Raw genomic sequence first — 22,602 nt, 5'->3', positions numbered from 1 at the left:
TGTCTGGGGGCCCTGTGGGCAGTGCTGGTGGCTGTGAGGCTGGGGGACGGGGCAGCTCGAACTCCTTGGCCAGCCCCTTCACAGTGGGGGCTGGGGGGCTTAGATGAGGGAGAGGCAGGTCTGCCAAGTCCACAGGGCTGAGAAACACACACGAGCATGTTCTGAGGGCCCCCCCTTGCTTTGCCCCCTGCCCTGTCTCTCATGGCGGGCCCCCTCCTCCTGGGGGCTGCCTGAAACTGTCCCCGCCCAGTGGTTAGGCAGAGGGAGAAGGGGAGGGCAGACCTCGGAAAGTTAGTACTTCACAGTTTTAAAGAGAAAACTGAGGAGAAAAAGGCTGGGGAGGAGGGCTAGAGGGTGCAGGGACATGGAGAGAATGTGGGAGCCCCTTGTGAGCCGCTCCCCTCCCCCAAGACCCACCCCCCTCCAGCTCTGGATCCAGCTCCCCCCAATACACAGCACAGATTCCTTCAGTATAAATGTGCTTAAAATGAAAATTCTTATTAAAAAAATCAAAACCAAAAAAAAATTAAAATAAAAACAAAACCAGCGAGAATTAATACCTGGGGGTTGGTACGGCAGGGTATGTACAGGGGGAACCCCCCACCCCTGGCCCACCCCCTCTGTCACCAACCGAGGCAGGGGGGTTTCCCGACCGGGGGGCAATGGCTTGTGGGTTCTGAGTATGGGGGAGCCAGGTCCTGGCATTTGCTGGTGATGAAGATGTGGCGAGGGGGGCAGAGGGCTGTCTTGATGAACGCAAGGCCCCCAGGCTCCATCCTGAGGCCCAGGACCAGGGGTCCTCACTCAGTTCACAACCTTGCCCCTGACGTCAGCCCAGGCTGCAGGAGCAGGCAGTCCATCCTGCCCAGGCCTCCCTCCGAAGAGTCGCCGCCTCCTCCCTCCTATCCCCGAGGAAAAGGAGGACAGGTGGGGGGGGGGCAGGGCTGGTGGGGGTCGCACGGTTGGTAGAAAGGCAGAGAAAAGCCAGGGCGTGGGGTGAGGGCTGTGTCCATGGGGCACGGGCAGTCACGGGGAGTGGGTGGCCGGGCTGCTTCTGTTTGAGCTGGGGCTGAGGCTGGGGCTGCAGCTGCCAGGTGGGGGGGCCAGGCCGCCCCCATCCCGCCCCCCGCCCCCTGGCTGTCCGCTCAGAGTGTCCAGGCCCTCGGAGTTCTCCAGCATTTCCTGGATGAGAGGTGGCATGGAGCCCGGGATCTCCATCTTCAGCGTGATCACCCGCTCAGCCCCTGCCCGAAAGGAAGAGCAGAGATCAGCACATGGGCCCCCGGCCTCACAAAGCTCCAGGAGGGAGGGTGCAGGGGTAGGAGGGCCCGTTCTACCCATATCGGCATCCTCTACGGACTGAACTCGGGGCGCAGTTCTCTGACATAAGTCAGCTCTCTTAGGCCCCCATGTCCAGGGGCAGCAGAGGTTGCAAACCCAGGCTCAGGGGTCAGACTGCCTGGGGTGGACCCGGGGCCCTTCCTACATGCTGTGTGTTACAGAGTCTCCTCCTGACGCCTCACACACAGCTCTGTAAACACATCATGATCCCCATTCCTCAGGTGGGAAACTGAGGCGCAGAGCTGCTCAACACACACCCACACGGTCTGGCTACAGAGTCATGCCCTCAACTAGCGCGCAAAGGGGACAATGCCCCCTCAGAGCTCCCACGCAGGGGGTCACCTGGGCACGGGGAAGTCCAGATGAGTGGGGCATCGTCTTGGGCACGAAGACGTGGGGTGTTGGCTCCCACGTGGGGGGCCTGACTCTGGGCACGGGCAGGGGTCCTGGGCCAGGTGTTGGGGTCCGGCTCTGGCATACACACAGGGCAAGAGCCTCACCCTTAGCACTGATGCTTCGCAGGTCTGTGATCTTCATCAGCATCTTGGGGAACATGTGGGGGCGGCTGGGTCTCCGTTTCCGCACATAGACCTTCAGCGCCTCCAGCAGCGGCTCCTGAAGCATGTCCACCCTGTCTGGCTGCTCCAGGTCCTGCCGGTCTGCAGAAGCAGATGCCCCCTGAGCAGCTCTGCCCCGGACTAGCAAGGCACACAGCCACGCTCCCAGCCTCGGCCACTGGGGGGCGCGCTTGCCCAGGCCACAGGCTGAGCATCTCTGCTCCTGGGACCTCCCCATACAGGGCAGTGCTTGGGGTCTGTGTGCTGTTGAGAGAGGCCCTAAGAGGCTCTTAAATGTGAGCAGAGAGGAACTGGGGTGGGGGTCGTCCGGGGCGCTCTCTGACAGCCCAATTCATAGGGACGGGACCCCTGAACACAGGCAGTGCCGTCCTCAGGCAAAGGGAGGATGCCCGGGTAGGTCTCACTCCCACCTGTTATTATGGACACGAGCACAATATGTCAAAACTCTTTAACAGTCGAATAATAACAGCGGCCAACATCTACTGGGCCTTACTGTAGGCAAACCGTGCCTTCTTTATTACCCTCTTAAGCCCCCATCAACTTTATGAGATGGAGACCCTTACTGCCCCATTTTAAAGAAACGGGGACTCAATGAAGTTCAGCAACCTGCTCAAGGTCACAAGCTGGCCAGAATTTGAACCTGGGTGGTCTGACCCTCAAGCCCTCACTCTTAAGCTCCCTGGAAGGGGCACAACCCACCAACAGGGAAACAGGCATCAGGCGTCCGCCCCTACTCCCTTGCTGTGTGGCCGCAGACCAGACCCTGCCCCTCTGTGTTCTCCGTTCGCCCCTCTGAGGGGGCGTAACAGAGGCCCCCTTCCGATCTGACCCTGGGCTTCTCCCTGGAAGAAACTCCGGGGGCCGCCCCACCACCCTGGGCCTGGCTCCCCAGTCCCAGGCCCCCTGCCCACCTCCACAGATGAGACAGATGGCACTGAGAAGACCAGTCTCAGCGTCATCCATCTCCAGGGGTAGCAGCTGGTTGGCGAAGGCGAAGACCAGGTCCGTGAGGGGGCCAAAGCCGGCATTGTGCATCTGGGTCCGGTTCAGGGTCAGCCCATCGGAGAAGGTCATTGTGTCCTGCTCGGGCGTGTACCGCGTGCAGATCCGCAGGATCTGGGAGCAGAGGATGCACGAGTTCAGGGACTAGACCCATCTCCCCAGCACTTCCAGTACCAGCATCCCCCACAGGACCACCAGGCAGGCGGCCAAACCAGTGCTGTCTGATAGAAGCTTCTGCAATGATAGAAATGTTCTAGGTCTGCCCCCCCCCGCAAACAGTAGCCACCAGCCAACGTAGCCACTGGGCCCCTGAAATGTGGTCAGTGCCGCTGAGGAACTGAACTAAATTTAACCTTAATTCATTTAAATTTGAAGAGCCCCACACAGCAAGCCGCTGCTGTGCAGTGCAGATCTAGATCATCCGGTCTCCACGAAGAGAATCTAGAGGGAAACTAGAATTTGCAGAGCAGATTTGGGTCTCCAGTCCCCAGGACTGGGTACACAGCAGAACTCCATGAATGTGTATCAGCTCCAACCATTTCAAACCCTGATCCAGGGCTGAAACTCTTGCATCTGGGGCATGGGAACAGAGGACTACCCAGAAATGCCACGCCCTGCTCTTCCCGCCCCACCCCTACCAGGAAGCTGCAGCCTTGTCACCTCTCAGGTTCCCCACCCTGGAAGTGGCCAAGAGGGGACAGGTGAGCTGAGCCCATTAGGGAAGTGAAGGAGCAGAGTCCTTCCAGCCTTGACTTTGACAGTTCCCAGCACGCACATCCTGCCTCTAGGCTGGCCACCCTCTGCTCCGCCAAATGCCCTGCAGTCCCCTGAATCCAGCTGGCCTCACACCCTTGGGCCTGTCACACCCTGTCCCCAAGTTAGGGCCCTCTCACGTGCCCCTTCTATACAACCCGGGGTGCTCCCTCCTCCGGGACGCCTGCCCTAGGGGCTCGCAGCTGTGGCTCTCTCCTGCAGGGAAGGGACAGCCCGCCCCCATCTCCAGCCAGCACTCAGCAAGGTCTGGTAACCTGTTTACGTATCTGCTGCCTCCACCCACAGAAGGTTCTCAAGAGAGGGGCCGGTGTCGTGTTCACCTCTGTTTCCTGACACCCAGCTCAAGGCTTGGCCACACAGGGTCCTAGGTGAATCTTTATTAGACGGAAGAGATGGGCAGATGGGTGGTAGGGTGGAAGGTTCAGTGGAAAGATGGGGTGAGCGTGGATAGACGCGTGTGTGGGTGAACGGGTGAAGCAGTGGACATCCAGATGCTGAGGGGCTATGGGAACACGTGGGGGAAGGGAAGGGTGGGCACTTGGGTGGGGGGCATTTGGACAGATCGATTCCAGATGTGTGTTCGGGGAAGGTGGCTATCTGAATGGCAGGACCTCCTCCAAGGACTCAGGGGCAGTGCCCGGGCGGGCAGGGTGCAGACCCTCACCAGGATGTCCAGGCAGGCAGCCTTGAGGAGGGTGATCTGGTCAGCAATGGTGAGGGTGGTGAAGCCGGGCAGTTGCTTGGCGAACTCCACAGTCTTAATGATGCACTTGGTGGAGAGTTCACTGAACTTGTCCCAGAGGTCAATGTCCAGAGAGACACGTTGCTCTGAGCTGTTGTTCTGGGAGGACGGGGGAGAGTGAGGGCCTTCTCCTCGTGTGCCCCTTCTCGGCCTGGCTCTGCCGCCCCCACGGGCCTGCCCTCCACCCGCTTCACTTCCTGAGAGCTCCTTGATCAGGAAGCAGTAGGAGGAGGGAGAAGAGGGGAAAGGACACGGAAGCCCAGGCGGGGGTGAGGAGGGGCAGGATGGGCCCTGTGGCACCGGGGGCACCCCGCCCTGCCAGGCTGGGGGAAACCATACCGTAGTGTATTTGCCCAGCTGACAGAGGGCAGGGAAGGTTTCCTGGTGCGCTTTGCGCACCTTCTCGATGAGCTCCCCAACCTCGGGTGTCAGCGTGTAGCTCTCGGAGCACTCGGGCTTGGGCGCCTCCTTCTTCTTCTTGTTTCTGTCATTCCTCACAGCTGTGGAGGGCAGAGGCCAGGGTTACAGCAGGTGCGGGCAGCGGCCCGTCCCCGCCCGAGCTCCTCCCACCAGACTGAGCCGCTGTGGCTGCCAGCGAAGTCACCCGGCCGGGCCTCGCGCACGCCCACAGCGATGCGCACGCAGGCGCGCACGTGTGACTGCGCACATACGAGTGCACAGGCAGGTAAGGTGTGCATGCACGGCCCACCCCTCCACGCCCACCGGACTCCCACGCCAAGCCCGGCCCCGGCACGTGACCATCGCGCACACGCGCACACCCCTTGGCCGGCCCGCGGCCCCTGTACCCCACGCGGCCCCTGTACCCCACGCGTCTGCGCCGGCCCACACTCCGGGCGGGCAGGGCTCCGGGGCTGAAAGCAAGTGTGCAGAAGGTCCCACCCCTGTGCTCCGCCTCCCCTGCCCCCATTCCCTCGGCCGGCTCCTGCCTCCACTGGCCCCCAGCCCTCCTGGGCAGCAGCCTCCCTGGGGGTCCCTGGGACTGGCTCCGAGCAGCTCCCAGCCTGAAAGCGGGGGGCCCGGGCGGCAGAATCTCTCGGCCCATTAGCTGGGGGAGCTGACAAATCACCAGGGGCGCTGAGCCGCACACACCACTCGGCTTTAAAGAAGCGATGGGGTCGTTACCAGCCGATTATCCCAGACACACAATCACTCACAAGACCAGCGGTGGCGGCTGCTGACGCTGGAGGAAGGGGGGGGGCCGGGGAGGGGGCAGCGGCTGGGAGGGGAGCTGGCATAATTTGGAGATCACTCATGTCGATTCTGCAAATTCAATAAAGTGCAAGGGAGAGGAGGGAGAGGGAGAGTGGGGGGATAATTTGGGAAGAGAAAATTGCAGCTGTGACAAGACGTTTATCATTCGGAAGCTTTAATTCTATTGAACTGGCAGCTGCTCAGCTCGGGGCACTGAGCAGCCGGAGAGGAGGAGGAGGGAGGGAAAGGGGGAGTTGGTGGGGGGGAGGGGGGAGGGGGGTCCCCACCCTGGTCCCTCGGCACTGAAACGCTCTGGGAGTGGAAGGTGGCAGAAGCCGCGGGAGGAGCGGCGCTGGGCCCTGAAGGGAAGGGTCCCAAGTTGTCACCCACTCAACAGCACTTCCTGGGCACCAGACCCCATGTCCTCTGCCTCCTGTGGCAGGAGGTGGCGCGTTGCTTGCTGCAGGGCCCCTCTGCTCCCATGTGGGGCTCCACGTGCCCCCCCCCACGTCCCCTCCCCACTTCCCTCTTCCACTGCCCTCTCCACAAAGGGCTAGGGGGTCCTGCAGCCCCCCCTCCCCCACCCCATCCCCCAAGGCTCAGGCTCCATGGCAACGGCCACGCAGACAAGGAGGCGTCTGTCAGCGTCATTTATCTCTGACATCATCAATCACCGGTCACCACAGCAACACCCATGATTCAACACAAGAGGGTCTCCCTGTCCAGCCCGCCCTTCCTCCCTCCCTCCCTCCTTCCACCGGGCCTCAGCTGAGCCCAAACTGGAAACCCCCAGTTCCTCTGGGATCTGAGAAGTCCCAATTCTCTCTTCCAACTCTAGGGCCCTGGCTTCACCAGACAATGGCTTTTAGGTCCCTGTGCCTGCCACACCCCTGGCCACACACACACAAATCCCAGCCTGCACCCCTAGCGCAAGCCCTCCCCTCAGAGGCACAATCCAGAGGCCCTCAGGTAGGCCCCGGGCCCCGCCCAAAGCCAAGCGGGGCCTGGAAGCGGACACGCACGGCCAACCGCGTGCCAACACGGCCGGCGGCCCGCGCACGGACCGCAGCTGGCTAGCCGCGGGGACAGCTGGACAGGCCCTCGCGGCCGCGCGCACGCTCCCAGCCAGGCGCGCCGCCCACCCGCGCGCACGCCCCGGCCTCCGAGGGCGCGCAGGCCCGGCGCACTCACACTCCTTGGACATGCCCACTTCGAAGCACTTCTGCAGTCGGCAGTACTGGCAACGGTTCCGGGTCACCTTGTTGATGACGCAGTTCTTGTCCCGGTGACACGTGTACACCATGTTCTTCTGGATGCTGCGCCGGAAGAAGCCCTGGGTACGGAGGAAAAGGAGTCGGGTCAGCCGCAGAGGGCCAGGCCAGCCGCTGCCCCGGGCCTTCGGCCATCACCTACCTGGGCGGGCCTGACAAGGTGAAGAAAACGGTCCACCTACAAGGATACCCCCCGCCCCCCGCAGGCCCCAGAAGAGTCCCAGTGCCTGCCTCACAGGGCAGGTGGGCAGCGGTCTTCCCACAGGCTCTCCCCACAGTTCTAGCTTCCTCCCTCGCGGGGAAAAGGACCTCAGGGCTGCTAGTGAGTCAGGAAAAGGGGCAGACGGGACTCGATGGGAGAGGCAGGGCTCTGCAAGCCACAGCCCTGGGCTCGGGGCACAGGAAGAAGAGGCCAGAGAAGGCCATACACAGGCTGGCCGGGGAGGTGGAGATGCACACAGGGTCAGGAGTGAGGCGACAAGACACGCGCTCACGACCCCGGCCAAGGTGCATGATCACAGGCCGGCCGGGGCTGGTCAGGGTCTACACGCGGGCTGACCAGAGACAAGCAAACCAGACAAACTGGGACCCACCAGACAGGACAGACAGACACACAGAACCCAAAGCCTTGTACTTTGTCTTGCTTTCTGCCCCACACCTGGGGAGAGCCACTCCATGCTGAGGGGCAGCCTGGTGCCTCGAGCCTCAAAGCCGAGCAGCTTCTGCGCCCCAGTCCCTGGGGAAGACACCGATACAGAGGCTCGGGCACTGGGGAGAAGGGAAGAAGCCAGGCCCACAGCTGCTGGGAAGGTGGCAGCCACATCTGTCCTCTGGAGCCTAGCACGGGCACGGGGAAAGCCAGTCAGACCCTGGGGATCCCACAGCCTGGGCCTGAAGGAGAGGCCAAGGCAGGGCGCCGGCTCCTCCCTGCCTCCGCCAGGCTGCTGTGGTGAGGCTCAAGCAGGGCCATCGGGGGCAGGCCTCCTGGGTCCCTGGCCAAGAGCCAGTTGGCAGCCAGCTCACTGTGACAACCTGGGCGGCAAGCAGGAGCCGAGCGGGAGGGTATGCCCTGCCTGCTGGAGGGTGGAGACAGGGAGAGGGGCTCAGGTGGGAGGGGGACCTCCAGTTTGGGGGTCCCTGATCATCTAATGCAGGCTTCCTCTCCTCCAAGGCTCTGCCACCTTCTGCGGGGAAGGAAGCAAGAGCGGCAGTTTCCGAGACATCCCCCCCCACCAACGGCATACTCCAGGACGAGGCGGGGGGGGGGGCATCCCATTTATCTAATCAGGACTGTCCTTCCCAGTGACCCCCTCAACTCACCTTGCAGCCCTCACAGGCGCTGACCCCATAGTGGTAGCCTGAGGATTTGTCTTGACAGACAAAGCAAGGCTTGTAGATGCGGGGGAGGGGGGGCGGCGAGGGAGGACTGGGCACTATCTCTTCGGAACTGCTGCTCTGGGTCTCAATGGCTAGAGAGAGAAGAGGGGAGGGGCGGTTAGAGACCCAGGTTGCCATCCCTAATCCCGCGCCCACCCTGCCTCAAGAACTCCCAACGCCCCCCCAGCCTCTCCCAGCCTCACCACTGCTACTAGGACTCTCAGTCTGGGGCAGGGACAGTCTCAGGAAAGCTGGGACTCCTCAGCCAGACTTGGACAATGAGCTGCCCATGAAGCTTCCAGCACCCCATCACTCTGCCTACTCCCCCAGGACCCCACCTTCAAAACCAGAACGATCAGAGGATAAACCATCAGATTTGCATGTAGACAGGACTACGATTGGGGGGTGGGGGCAGGAGTCAGCCTGGCTCTCAAGTCCTGGCCCCACAGGGCAGCCTGGCCCCATCTCCCCCAAGTTAGGAAGGAGTTAAGGCCTGGTAAGGAGGGAGGGAAGAGGACACAAGCTGGGGGCAGAGGAAACTGGGGTCAACAGGATATTCAAAGCGGCCACTCCCCCACCCCTTCTGCTTCCGCTCCCTCCTTCACCCACCCCACCAGTAGCCACAGCCCCTCCTCCACCTAAACAATCCCCTGGCTAGGGACCCAAGGCAGGGTGTGCAAAGAAGAGTCGCAAATGTTGGAACAGAGCAGGTGGGGATTCCCCTGAGATAAGCAGGGGGACCCCTGGAGACAGGGAGAAGAGTCCCTCTGAGCCCCGGAAGCCCACTGCTCTGGGTGCCCACTGTCTGGGGGGGAAGCAGCATGACAAAGGGGGGTTTGTTCCTATCAATGCTCTGTCTGTCTGCCCTCAATACTATGTCCGGGTTACTACCCTCCTCCCCTCCTGTTATTCAGCTCCAAGAGGGCGGGGCGGGGGGGGGGGGGGTGACCCAGCCAACAGGGGCAGCCCCCACTGGCCAAATCCTCCCCACTGCCTGGCCCCCTGCCCATCACCCCAGGCAGACCAGAGCTGGGCTGGGTGGGTGCTGTCTGTGCCCAAAGCCTGGGCCGCTGGGGGTGTATCGTGCTGGATGAGAACTATGGCTGAGGCAATCCCAGATTCCCAAGGTACCACCCGGCATCCTCCAGAGGCCTTTGCCAAGTCTACTTGTCCAGGGCCAAGGAGGGGCAAGGATGTCTCCCTGAGTAGGAAGAGCCCAGCCTCCTCCCATACCCCAGAATCCCACCTACTCTCACCCCAAACTCCAGCACACAAGGTTCTGGAATTCAGAGAGTCCCAGAGCTCCTGGTCTTAGCACCTCTTAAGCCATGAATCATGTGGCCCCCAAGTGCAGGCACAGAGAAAAGCAGCTGGACATGGGGGGCTGGCTGCGTATGACCCCCCTCCCCCTTACCTGCAGACACACCAGGAACTGCCAGGCAGTGATGACAGGGAACCAGGCCAACAACCTTGGCAGGGCCTTCCTGGCTCTCAGTGGGGCCCGAGCACCACTTCCCTGGTCAGCCTGTCTGACCTGACCAGCACCGCTGTGCCCCTGTCCCTGCCCAGAGACCAGCCTGCAGCAAAGGAATACTGGATACCCAGACCCCCACCAGTCTACAGCCTCTTCACTGACCTCCCCTGGCCCTCTGCTTCTCACCCCAACTCTAAACTGCCCTGGCCTAGCTTTCCACCCCACCTCACCCTCCCTGAGGCCAGACAAGCAAATCAGACAGGCGAGAGGCCTGAGAACAGCTGCTGCTGGGGGGGGGGGGGGGGGGTTGGGGTTGGGGGGCCTGGGTGAGGCCAGGAGGCAGAGGGGTGAGCCACAAAGGAGCCCTTTGTTGTGCTAACTTTTTCCAAGACGTAAAAGGAGTAACAATAGACAATCCAGACTGGTGGGGAGGGGGGTCAAGGACAAGGGGGTGTGGAGGGACCATGGCCTAGAATCCAATAAGCACAGGATGAAGGCACTGACCTCCCCTCCCCTGCCCTCCCCATCTACCCTTTGCCCTGGGCCCACCCCTCCAATACCCGCCCCACCTCTAAAATGGACAGCCAGAGCTTTGGGGTACAGAGTGGGGCAGAGGGAGGGGAGGGTATGGGGAGACACACAGGATTACCAGGACGAAGGACAGACAGCTCTAAGGCCAGAGACTGACTAAAGCCGCAAAAACCCATAGAACTTTGGAGCTAAGGGGCGCCTGGGTGGCTCAGTTGTTGAGTTCTGCCTTAAACTCAGGTCCTGGGATGGAGACCCGCCTGCTTCTCCCTCTCCCACTCCCCCTGGTTGTGTTCCCTTTCTCACTGTCAAATAAATAAATAAAATCTTTAAAAGAAATACAATGGAACCCAATTAAAAAAAAAATTTGGAGCTAAGGCAAAGTCCAGAGTGTTTATAAAACTTAAAGAATGTGCTTTTTAAAATTGTTTTGCGGCAGGATGGGGGAGATGAGCTCAGGTGGGAGCTACAGCTTAGGCCCACCCCACCGCAGCTGGCTGCCTCTGAGGCTCTAGTGAGCCCTGCACCCCCACCCCCAGCACATCCCCACCTGTTACCCAGGTAACAGCCCAGAGGTTTTGCACTGTGCCCTTTGAACCCAGAGCCCTGGCCCAGTCCCCACCTCCCCAGGCCTCCTGCCAGCAGCCTGGGCTTGGGAAGCCCGGGGCACTGGGGGACCCCTGTGGCCTCTGCAGGAGTTGGGACTCAGCCTTAACTCTGCACACCCAACCTCTGGGGGAAGGACTGTCAGGGCCCGGTCCCTCCCCGCTCACCTCCCTCCCAGAGAGGCCCCAGCCCACAAATCTCTCCTCTTCCTGCAGAAGGAGGCGGCTGCAGAAGCACCACACCTAATCGGCTCCCAGTCCCAGCGCCCCGCGGAGGGCTGGAACCGGCCCAGGAAGCCAGGCGTCCCCTCCCGCCAGCGCTGCCAGGCTCCCCTCCCCCGGCCCTCTGGAGGGCAGGGGGCAGGGGGCACAGCGCTCCGGCTTCCCCACGCCCCAGAGCCGTTCACAGCCTCGTACAAGGGGCCGGTTTCCTGGAGCAGATCAGCAGGAAATCACCCGGGCCCATGGCCAGCGGCTCCCCTCCCAATCCAGCTGGCGCGCGCGCTCCTCCGCAGCTCCCCTCGCAGCCCCTGGGGAGGGCTGGGGAGGGGGCGCAGGGTCCCCCCCGTCCCGCCCTTCCTCCCCCCACACCCCGCCCAGGGGGGAGGGTGGGGTAGCTCTGGGTGTAGCGGTGGAAGGAGGCCCCTAGCCCAGCGCCCCGATAAGCATCTCTCCCCCTCCCCCCCACCACGGGCATCCACGTGCTTCACATTCTTGGACGTCTGGGAGCGGGTGGAGGCGTGAGCAGTGAGACTGGTGGGGGACAGATGGGGAGCCACATCCTGTGTACCCCCTGTCCTCCAGTGCCCCCCAACTGGGGCTCTGGGGAAGGAGGCAAGGTTCCCAGGGCCCTGCAGGATTGAAAGGGTCTCCTTCCCGAGCCAGCCTGCAGTCTCTTCCCACCTTCGTTCGGTGCAGGTAGAGGGGGGCCACCGAGGAGGACTCGGGTGAGGGGGCTGGAGGCCTCCTGTCACCACAGGACCTCCACATACACCAGGGCAGTTCCTCCCAAGGCAGTGGTGGTGACCCCCGTACTAGACAGGGTCAAGTCACCCCCACCCCAGCAGCCTCCAGGTCTTTCCTGTCCCTCCGAACAACTCCCACACCCACCACTCCCAGCCCACAGTCTTGGGGCTGAGCCCACTGGCACCCAATGACATATACACACACCTACACAGCGACTAGGGGAGCAGGGGAGCCCAGACCTCTAGCTCTGGCCAAGCCCAGACAGAGTGTGGGAAACAGGCCTCCACTTCCCCATCACCAGCCTCACCAAACCCAAGGCCTGTTGGACTGCATGCTCCTCCTCCCTGACCAGTTTGGGGCCAGGGAAAGCTGAGCTGCCCCCATAGAATGAAGGAAGAGATGGGGTTGGAGCCCAAGGCCTCTGATCCCAGCTTCCCCCCAGTCCTCTGGCAAAGGCGGCCAACATGGTGACGGGGGTGACCATGGCAGCTGTGCCCCAGTGATCCCACTGGGGAGAAACACCTTCCTCCAGGTCTGGAAGGTGGGAAGAAGGGTCCCAGTGTCACACCTCTTACTTCTCCCCTTTGGCTAAAGTCAGCCGACACTCACACCCCCACCCCCTGGCCTCCCACCGTCTGCAGGCTGTGCCTCCTCCCAGCCACCAGGCTCCAGAGGCCAAGGTCAGGGGGCAGGACAATAGGAAAGGCTGGGGGTGAGGTGGCTCTGGGAGGGGCAGAGGTGGGGTGTCTCTCCAGGTCTCCCTCTTCCTAGAGCAAAGGGGCTGGGGGTTGCCCTTCAACCTTCTCCAATCTGCCAGGCCTCCAGGGACCCATTCCGCCCCTCCTCCCTGGCAGGCAGGAGGGAGGCAGCCGGTGGGGAGGGTGAAGCTCCAGGGAAGAGTGGAGCCCCAGCAGGGAAAGGGAAGAAACCCGACCAGGTAACAATAGCCCCTTAGCGCCGGCTCCCTCCCACCCAGGTACACTACCTCACAGCTGGGTTCGAACACGCCCAGGTGTGCACCCCAGGCGCTCACAGCTCCCGCAGGTGCACAGAGCCCCTCCCTTCCAGAGGAGCCTGAACCCAGATGGAGGAGAGCGGGAAGGTGAGCAGGCTGTCAGGACTCCAGGGTTCTCATCAGCGCCCCTCTTAGAGACAACCCAGTGCCTACCCCTATCCCTAAGTGTAAACAGGGTAACGAAAGGACACAGCTGGATTGGCAGGGGATGCATCCCTCATTTCCAGAGCAGCCCCAGACCCACAAAAAAAAAACCAAACTCATCCCCCAGAGAACAAACCAAATTAGGATCAGGAGGAGGGATATTCTTCCCACCAGAGCAGCCTCTTCCACCCCCCACCCCATTCCTGGGACAGAAACCTCAAAGATGCCAGCCAAGTGTCCAGAGCCAGAACAACCCTCCTGTGGACAGGTGCCCCTCCCCAAGAAGTAAGGGTTGATTAGGATGGCAGACGGCTGTCAGATGAAGTTGCCCCTTCCTGCCACACCCCACTGCCAACACCAAAGACACCGAGTGGTCCCCTGACCCCGACTCTAATGACACCGGGGCGAGGGCGGAGGCAGCAGCTGCTGCACAGGAGGGGGCTCTCCCCCAGGCTTTGACGGCTGGGATCTGGGAAGGAGGCCCCTCCTCCTGAGCGCATAAGCCCACAGATAGGATCTTTACCCCACCCTCCAGGGTGGGAGAAAGGACCACTCTGCTGTGAAGCGCCTGGATTCCAAGCAAGAAGATATAAAAGGGGCAAGGGGCTTCACTTCCCCTGCCGAAGTAGCAGGACAGATGAACAAACGTTTCCTGAAGGGAGAAACCCCCAAAGCTCCTCTGCCCTGATGTAAGAGAAAGAGCGCCCAGGGCTACTCAGGAAGAGTCCAATTGTCCAGCAAGGGCACCCGAGTTTCAGCAAGAGAGACGGGAAAGCGAAGAGTAGAGACAAGCCCTCCCAGCCACGCCCCAGGCCCGCATCCCCCGTGGGAGTGGAAGCCCCACCGCCCACCCCCAGCCCCAGCTCCTACAACGGGAGAGGGGAGGCCGGTACCTACAGTGGTTTGAGCCATTCCAAAGCGGAGTCCGGAGCGGGGTGGAGTAGGGACCAGGGGCGGGGAGCCCCTTCTCCGGGAGCAAACAGGCCCGGTTCTGGTTATAAAAATCCACCACAAGGAAGGGATTGGGGGTGGGGGTGAGCCCCCCCACTTCCACACTCTCGTACATCTTCCCCGCGAAGACAAGAGGTCGGGGCGGGGAAGTCCTGCGCGCCGCCTCCCTCACTCAGCCGGCGGCGCCATCCGCGGAGAGCAGCTGGGGGCGAGGGGCACGTCCCCCCCCCACCCCCCCAGCCGCGACCGGCAACCCGAGCCGGGGGCTGCCCGTCGCCCGAAGTCCCGCGTCAAAGTCGGCCGGCCGCTCCGCCAGTCCCAGGTGAACAGCGGGGAAGTTGTGTGGGGGGGCGGGGGGGTCCCTCGGTTCCCCCCCGCGGGAACGCCCGGCCGAGGCCCGGGAACTCAGCGGCTCCACCTCAAGGGGGCTCCCGTCTCGAGTCGCATGCTGTCCGAGGCAGAGTCCCGCGGCTCCCCAAGTGCGCCGGCCGGGGGCGGGATCCGCGCGGGGCGGGGGGGTGGGGGGGGCGCGCCGGGCACTTCCTCCTCCCCGCCGGGGCTCCCGGGCTTCTCCCGGGCGAGGATTCCGGGTGGGGGTGGGGACCCCGCGCGGCTCCGCCTCCGCCAGGCCCGGGGCAGCCGGCCGACGCTCGGTCTCCGAGGTGCGCGCCGCTGCCCCCGCCCCCCCGCCCCGAGCCTGCGCGCCCCCTCCCCGGCGGCTCCACCCCCTTCCCTCCGCCCCGTCCAGTCCAGGCACCGCCCCTGACTTAACCCTTGCCCGGCGGCTCCGGCTGCGGCGGGCGAAACGCAGAGAACTAACAGAGAGAGGCGGGCAGTGGCGGGCGAGTGGGGGGAGCCTGGGAAGGGGGAGGAGAGAAGGGGGGACGCACGAGGGAAAGGCTCCAGAGGAGGAGTACGCGGGGGACGGCCGGAGGCAGGGTACGCGGAGAGGTGGGGGCTGCGCGCGTTGTCGTGGGGGCTGCGCGCGGAGGCAGGGACGGAAGAGGGGCGGGCGTCTCCCCCATCCCAGTTCCGGCTCCCAGCCTCCCCCTTGGTTTGGTCAGTCCCCGGCCCGGCGCTGGTGGAGGAGAGGTGATGGGGCGGGGAGGAGGAGGTGGTCCCGGTGTCCTCCCCCAACACACCCCCCACCCGGCCCGGGCCTCATTTGCCTAATGCAATGCGGCTGAACTCTCGCTGAACTCGCCTGGCGGCGCCTCACCTCCGGGTGACCCACCCACCAATGCCCGTGACATCACCCGCTCGCCAGCCCGCCCGCGGGGCTCGCCCGCCGGCCCCCGGCCCCCCCGGGCCGGGCGAGCGCCCCGGGAGACGCGGAGAGTGGCCGCAGGAGGCGAAGGGCCAGGGTGCGCGGGGCCAAGTGTTTGCGCCACGAACGCGGCGTGCCGGGCGTCCCGGGTGTGACATTGTGCAGCTCAGGCGCTGTGTGAGGATGAAACACCCGGCTTGTGTCATTGTCTGTGACATCATGTGTGACTCCGGCCGCCCGCCCGCCAGAACCCGACGCGGCAGCGCGGATATGCTTTGGCAGAAACGCGTGCAGAGGGGGGCTCTCCTCCCCAAGCTCTGCGTGCTTCCGGCGAGCAAAGCCCCGCCCAGGGTGTCTCCCAGCCGCGCAACCAGGATCGGCCCCCCACCGCGCAGTCCGGCCCGGGAGAGCTTAGAGGAGGGGCTGGTGCCTTCCAGCTGACCACTTCCTCCCGGAAGCCCTCGGGATGCCTCTTTCAGTGGAGGAAAGGCCTAGGGTGGGAAGGCCCATGAAGGAGGGGGATGTCCCTAGAGGAGAGGGTATCCTGTTACTCCCACTGACCCTGCAGCAGAGCTCCCTCACTCTAAAAGGGGATAGGAATTGACATGCTTCCCAAGGATATTCCTCTAGAAGCCAGGTTCTTAACCTATGTTGTCAGTTAATCCTCAAGCAACTCCCAAGAGATAAGTGGGCATTATTCCTATTTACAGATAAACTGAGCTCTTAGCAAAGCTAGGTGGGTTGTCCCAAGTCCACATTGCTAATAAGGAGTAGAGTATTTGAACTTTCTGCTGCCAAAGCCCATATTCCCACTATGCCAGGCTGATTGAAGAAAAAGTATTTTCTGAGCACCTCCTATGTGGATACTTTGGTAAGCCCGTTCTTGCAGACCTTAGGGAGCAACAGCCATTAAGCATATAATCATAAATATATATATAAATGTAATTACAAACTGAGGTAACTGGTATTATGAAACAACTATAATACATGCTTTGAAGGAGAACTGATGTAGGTACCTAATTTAGGTTGAAGAGTCAGGGAGGACCTCAAGGCAGAGACCTAAAGAAAGAGTAGAAGTTTAGATAAGTTAGGCAAAAAGTAGGAAGGAATGTGGTCCCAGTGAAGGAAAGAGCCTGTGCAAAGGTCCTGGGGTTAGAGATGGGGGGGGTTTCCATTCAAGGTACTGACAGAAGACTAGGTTAGCGGGAGCTTAAAATTCAAGAGGAAAACAGACACAAGACTAGGCTAGAGAGGTGGGCTGAGGCCAGACCAGGTGGGCTTGTTGGCCTCAAATGACTGGGATTTTATCCTAAATGCAAGGAGAAGCCACAGAAAGCTTCCAAGCGGAGGAGAAGCAAGATCTGATTTACAGTGGTATAAGATCTTTGGAGCAGCTGTGTGAAGAATGGCTTGTAGGAGGGCAAGAGAGACCAGTGAGTAGCTGCTGCAATGGTCCAGGCAGTACAACAGGGCTGGGGGAGGCAGCAAAGAGGACTCTGGCGTGTGGCTTGTGCAGAAGCAAAGTTCCCAAGACTGTAAAGCACAGACCTCTACTGGCCTGGTGGACAGGTGGCTGTGGGGCTCCCACGTGAGGTCTCCCCTGAGTGTAGTCTGGGCTGCAGACAGAACGCTGGGGTCTGGAGCACATATGCAAGCCTTGGCAGCGGGTGAGTGCCAGGGAAGAGGGCAGTCTGCTGCCACAGCCCTTGGTATCTTTCCTCCCAAATGACCTAGCTCCTGGGTACCAGGTACGTGCGAGGCTCTGTGTTCACTGCTGCGAGGTACTAAGGGATTCTCCATCAAAGACCCTGCGGAAAAGATCTCCCAAATGATTACAGCTCACGGCAGGAGCTAGGTGGGAAGAAGTCACTTCGTGGTAGAGAGATGAGTGTTGGAAGAAAAAAAAAAAAAGGACCCACAGGCATTCAAAGGCGCAAGAGTGTCGTGAGAAAGGGGGAACGGCTGTGAAGGTTTCTGGGAAGAGGCGGCATTCAGGATATTCCTGAAAGGATGGATAGGATTTCTGGAGCTGGAGAAGGGGGAGATACCTGTTCTGGGCAACAGCAGTGTCCTGGGGCAGAGAAGAGGGGGTGGAAAGGAAGGCTCTGTCGGCTGAGGGAGAACTCCAGGGGCAGCTGCCTGCAGACCCGAGGCCCCGTCCTCCTCTGCTGCTCCTTTGTCACATTCCCCACAGCTCCTCCAGGGCTGTGTGCTTTGCAGGCCCTCGGCAGGTGTGGGCTGAACTGAACTGGCCACCACTTGTGCCAGGCCCCCTCCCATCCCCAACCCCATCTGGAGGGCATGACAAACCGGAAATCAGGAGGCCCGGAGCCAGACAGACATTGGGTCCCAGTACAGGGTGGCCATCCCCCAAGACAACGATGCCCGGCTCCACCCGCCTCATCATCACTGCTCTTGCAGGGCACTTGCAGCTCACTCCCGCTCTCATCAGCCAGCAGGTCACCGTGGCCTCAGAGCAACTCCTCCAGCCAGGAACGCAATAACAGTTTTGCTTTAAAGGGGAGGATACAGACTCAGAGAGAGGATGGGTGACCTGCCCAAGGCTGCACAGTCCTTTTTTAGGACTTCTGCCCGTGGTGCCTTGGTCTGTGAGCGGAGAGAGGTTCCCGGCAACCCAGAAATCAAACTGGGGAGGGGAGGGCCTCTATTGCTGACCTAGCCAAGGCTGATCTAGCCAGTCTACCCCAGGAGACCCAGCTCCGCAGGCTGTGCCTGACTCCATGGAGGAGGAGGAAGGAGGTAGTGTGGGCACCGCTCCAGGGTGATTTGGAGAAGGGAAACACTTCCTCTTTCCACAGACGCTACCCCCTAAAGGGTAGTCCTGGCCTGCACTGGCACATCCCCATGGGCACATGGGCTGTGGCGTGGGGTGGACCCAAGTCTCAGGCCAAGAGGACAGGCTTCCTTCCCTGAGTCCTGCCCGAGGGAGCCCAGCATCATCAGTGCTACCAGGCAAAAGGTGAGGGGCCCCATTTGCACTCAAAATCCCATCCAGCAGTCGCTTGGCTGACTCTGCATCTTTAGACCCCAGGAAAGGCATTGCTAGCAGTACCCTCTCTCCCTGAGCTGTCCCTCTTATTGTCCAGGGAAAGGGTGAAGAGAAGGGAGGGATGGAGGACAGAGACGAAGGGAAGAGAGTGGCAGAGGAGAGGAAGAGAGGGTCTCCCCAAGCTCCAGGCACACACACGACCAATAGGTGGACAGAAAGGGGCTCCCATCTCTGCCCCATCTACTGATTGCTTCCAACTTCCCTGCCCCCACCCTACGTACTGAAACAAAATAATAAGAACTGTGGCTTTTACACTCTGTTTCTACAGTGTCTGGGTGGGGGGAGGGCTCCTGAGCTCTACAAACTCCTGTGGGCTGCAGCGGGCCGATTCGTGGGTGGGGATGGGTGTGAACAGATTGTATCCGCAATTTCCAGGACAGGATGGAGATCTGGCCCAGGCCTCTCAGCGCTCTTTCCCTCCAGCCTTCAGGATCCAAAACACAGAGGAGGGGGCGTGGCTTGGCTGCCTTCCCCTGCGCCCCCTACTGGGGGAAGGCAGGAGGTCCTCAGGCAGGAGTGGGCCTCAGCCGTGGAGGAGGGGGTTTCAACACTGGCACTGCCCCCCCAAAGCTCCCCCCACCCAGGAGTGCCCCCCACAATACCCTCCTGCAGCTGCCTATCTGGATGGTGGAAAACAGGTCGGCTTTACCGCTCACTTAACCCAGTGAGCTTCACCTCCGCCCACCCTGTTGTCTCATGTGCAACAGGGATACTGACCCCCTCCCAGCATCTTAGGGATTAAGGTCTGTAAAACAGAGATAAAGTCGGGGCACACAGTAGATGCTCCACAGATGTTAGCATCCCGTTCTCTCCCACTCCTACCTAGAAGGGGCCCTGGTCCCTTTTCACTGTGGTAAAGGGTACCACACAATGAGACAGGAAGGATGCAACAAGCAAGGGGCAGAGCTGAGGGCATTACGTCGGTGATACGTCGGTGATCTGTCGGTGATCTTGCCTAATCTCAACCTTTGAGGGAGGTTCTGGTAATATCCCTGTTTTAGAGACCAGGAAACGCGCTCCCTACGAAGTAAGTGGCAAAGCCCGAACTCCGGCTACCCCAGCCTCCTCCACAGCCCGCTTGGAATTCCGGGAGTAAGCAACCAAAAAGGCAGGGCGGTTTCCCCTCCAGCCTAGACTAGCGATAAGAGAGAGAGACCCTGACCTCCCCAAACACATAGCACAATCCACAGACCTCTCCCCTTTAAAGACTCTATGCCCTAAGTCACCGGCCCCCTCCAGCACACAGACGAACGGACACCCCCTCCTGGCTCTGGATTTGATTCTCCCAAAACACACTCAACCCTCTGACCTTCTCACCCCATACATACAAACCATTAACCCCATTCCCAACACACACTCAGCCTTGGACCCCCCCCACAACCCTAAAACACACACAACCCTGACCCTCCTCACAATGTACACAGAATCCCAACCCTTCATAGTAAATACCAGTCCTCAGAGATCAAGCCCCAGGGGCTCTGGGGAGGTGGAGAGGGAATCCTGTACCATCTCTCGGACCTCCCACTCTGGCTCCCTGACTGGAGTAGGACAAATACCCACCCCTCCCCACAGTGACCTGGACCTGTCATTCCACAGGCCACCCACGTCTCTGAAAGGGACACCCAAGACACCAAGGTCCAGCCTCCTCCTCACGTGGGGAGAGGGAGGGGAAAGGGAGGGGGGATTATCCAAACACCTCTGTTGGTGGGAAGTAGGAGGAAAGAGCCTCATCTGGGAGGTTTCCTACAAAGAGGGTAACCATTGCTCCTTGCAGGAATGGGAGCCACCAAGGTCTCCCTCTCCTAGGAACTGCCTGACCCCTGGCACCAGCCCCAAGCAGGGAGAGCAGGGTAATGAGGCTGCCTCCATCTCTAACACATGTAAATTTTGATCTGTCATGCTTTGTTACCCAGGACTGAGGAGCTTGGGTCACCAGGCCACCCAGCCCTGCACGAGAAGGAGGGAGATGCCTGGCTCCCTGAGGCCCATGGCTACGCCTCTGGTCACGGAGAAGGTCAGGGAGAAGCTCAGAAGATGGGGGTCTGGGTAGGAAGAGAAGTTGTTTACTAGGAAGAGGGGAGGGGTAGGGAAACCCACACGCTCACAGCGGGAGGGGGCAGGAAAGGGGCATTGCCTAACCTGGGTGGGGAAAGCCAGAGAAGGCTCCACTTGCCCGAAATGTGGGCACCCCGCCCTGGGGAGAAAAGGTTACCAGGGTGGGAAGTGGGGGACCCGGAAACCCTCCCCATCTCTAAGAAAGAGGAAGAAGCTTGAAACATTTAGAGGAGGGCATGGCATTTGCTCATCTGACACAGGGTGGGCAAGAACCCAGGCCAGGCCCCGGGCCCCTCCAACTCCGAGCAGTGCCGGGGGCTCTGTACCCATCACCTGGGGAAGGACAACTTATCCACAGGTACCAGGTTATAAGCCCCCGACTTCTCCCTCCCTAAAAATCCCACCCTGGCAGGAAGTAGACGCTCCAGTTACCCAGCCAGCCCCCACCCCCGCCAAGAATACAAATTCCAGTCCCCGTAGACACAATGAAGCACAGACATGCCCACCCATTCCCCAGCAACTCTGAACCCAGCGCCTGGCCTCCCTGGTCACCTAGCACAGACTGGAAGACTAGGCCACTGCTATCCGCCACTGCTGTGTGAGAAAACAGAAGATGGAGTGTGGATGGCATGACAGTGGAAACGCCGTCCTGCCTGCCCCGGTCCCAGGCCATAGGGAGGGGGAGCCTACAGGAGCACAGACGCCGAGCCCCTGCTCCAGCGGCCGGGGGGGGGGGGGGGGCGGGGAGGGAGGGCCGTGGCGGAGCCCCAGGAGGAGGTCCAGGAAGCGGTGGTGGCGGTGGGCAGGCGGCCAGTGCGGGCAGCGAGGCGCCCAGCCAGGGCCTGCCCCAGGGACAAAGAGACTCCCTGGCTCCGGGGAGAGAGTGCTGCCCCCACACCGGGACGGGGACACTGACCCAGCCCGGCCGGGCGCTCAGGGCAGTGGTACCAGGCAGCCGGCCAGCGGCCGTGGGAGGGGCGGTGGGTGCCCGGGGCAGGGCGTTCATCCCTGCCTGCCAGGAGAGGTGGGCCACGTTTCCCAGGTCAGCAGCTGACCGGCCAGCCGGCTGTCCATGGCCCATTCTGCTGCTTCCAACCCCTCCCGCCCCAGGCCAGGCCCCAGCTCCCTCCTCCCCCCTCCCCCCCACACCCCTCCCCAAGCCCTGGCCTGGTGCCCAGCCGGGCCCTGGGGGCCAGAGTTACTGTAAGCGGCCTGGCAGGCCTGAGGCCTGGACTCTGCCAGCTGGCCATAGCTGCTGCCGCCTCCCACTACCTGGCTCGGCCAGCTGGGGAAGGGTACTGAGACCCCCGTCCAGCCGACAGGCGACACCCGTGGCAGAGGGTGGAGTCCCAGAGAAAACACGGGCCCTGCCAAGAGCATGCAGGCGCACACAGCCGGAGTCCAGGCCCAGCGCCCCCTCCTGGGCCACGGGCCCCAGCCACCAGGCAACTGTGGGAGGAGTTGGCAGGGGGAGAGGAGGAGGGGGGGGCTCCAGCCGGCCAGGCAGGCTGCTCCTTCAAGCCCTTTCCCTCAGAGGCACTGGTTGGGGTGGGGCGGAGGTGGGGTGCCACCCTCACTAGAGTTGCCATTTCCACCAAATGTCAAGAGGTTTGTTTACCAGCCTCCGGCCTCTGTGTCCAGCCCTTGGAGCTATTTATAAGGCCCTCCACAGCACAGCGCAGGAGAGGGGCGCCAGGAGCCCTGAGGAACAGCTCTCCCTCTGCCACCCCCGACGTCAAACGCGACCACTGTGATCAGCCTACAAACCCTTGACATCCTTGACACCCCCCCCAACACACACACACACATATGCGCACACACACACACACACGATGGTCCTCCTCATCTGGAGAAGATGTGGCCTGCAGAGGAACAGATGTGCCCAGAGGCCAAGCCCCGAGGCCTGCTGCCCTCCACAGTCCCCTCCCACCGAGCCTCCCGCCACCCCACTTACTGGCTGGGGATGGCGTGCTATAGCCGCTAACTGGAAGCTGGTGCTGAAGAGTGGTCAGAGTGCCTGGCGGTGAGAGTCCTCCCAGCATAGGCGGGAAGAAGAAGGCGTAGGGGGGCACCGGGTACCCATTGAGGTGCCCTCCCCCAGGTGTTGGGCAGGAGCTGCTGTTGCTGGCCATGCCAAGCAGCCACAGTCAGAAGGGTAAGCAGGCAGTCTGGCAGGAGGCTCTGGCGGGCTTCAGGCTGCCCCTCCTCGGGGCATGGGGCCTGGGCCCAG

At 61.7% G+C, this 22,602-nt stretch overlaps 1 protein-coding gene across 3 annotated transcripts; it reads right to left on the bottom strand.

The window, feature by feature from the left end:
• Positions 1-477: 477 nt before the first annotated feature.
• RARA (retinoic acid receptor alpha) lies at positions 478-22,504 on the bottom strand. 3 transcript variants are annotated; one of them, XM_045888954.3, is made up of 8 exons: positions 22,327-22,504; positions 8,241-8,389; positions 6,841-6,982; positions 4,777-4,937; positions 4,360-4,536; positions 2,831-3,035; positions 1,842-2,000; positions 478-1,244 (listed from the first exon to the last, which is right to left on the bottom strand). In XM_045888954.3, the coding sequence occupies exons 1-8, from the start codon at positions 22,502-22,504 to the stop codon at positions 1,027-1,029; spliced, it is 1,389 nt and encodes a 462-aa protein (XP_045744910.1). In that variant the 3' UTR covers positions 478-1,026. The 3 variants fall into 3 exon arrangements, with proteins under 3 accessions (XP_045744910.1, XP_045744913.1, XP_064438462.1); XM_045888957.3 differs by lacking the exon at positions 22,327-22,504 and adding an exon at positions 13,927-14,327; XM_064582392.1 differs by lacking the exon at positions 22,327-22,504 and adding an exon at positions 13,923-14,078.
• Positions 22,505-22,602: the final 98 nt, after the last annotated feature.

This window comes from Mirounga angustirostris, unplaced genomic scaffold (assembly GCF_029215605.1).
Source record: "Mirounga angustirostris isolate CCGP_5_RB_7025 unplaced genomic scaffold, mMirAng1.0.hap1 SCAF_17, whole genome shotgun sequence".
Classification (NCBI taxonomy): domain Eukaryota; kingdom Metazoa; phylum Chordata; class Mammalia; order Carnivora; family Phocidae; genus Mirounga; species Mirounga angustirostris.
This window is presented reverse-complemented; position numbering and strand designations above follow the sequence as displayed.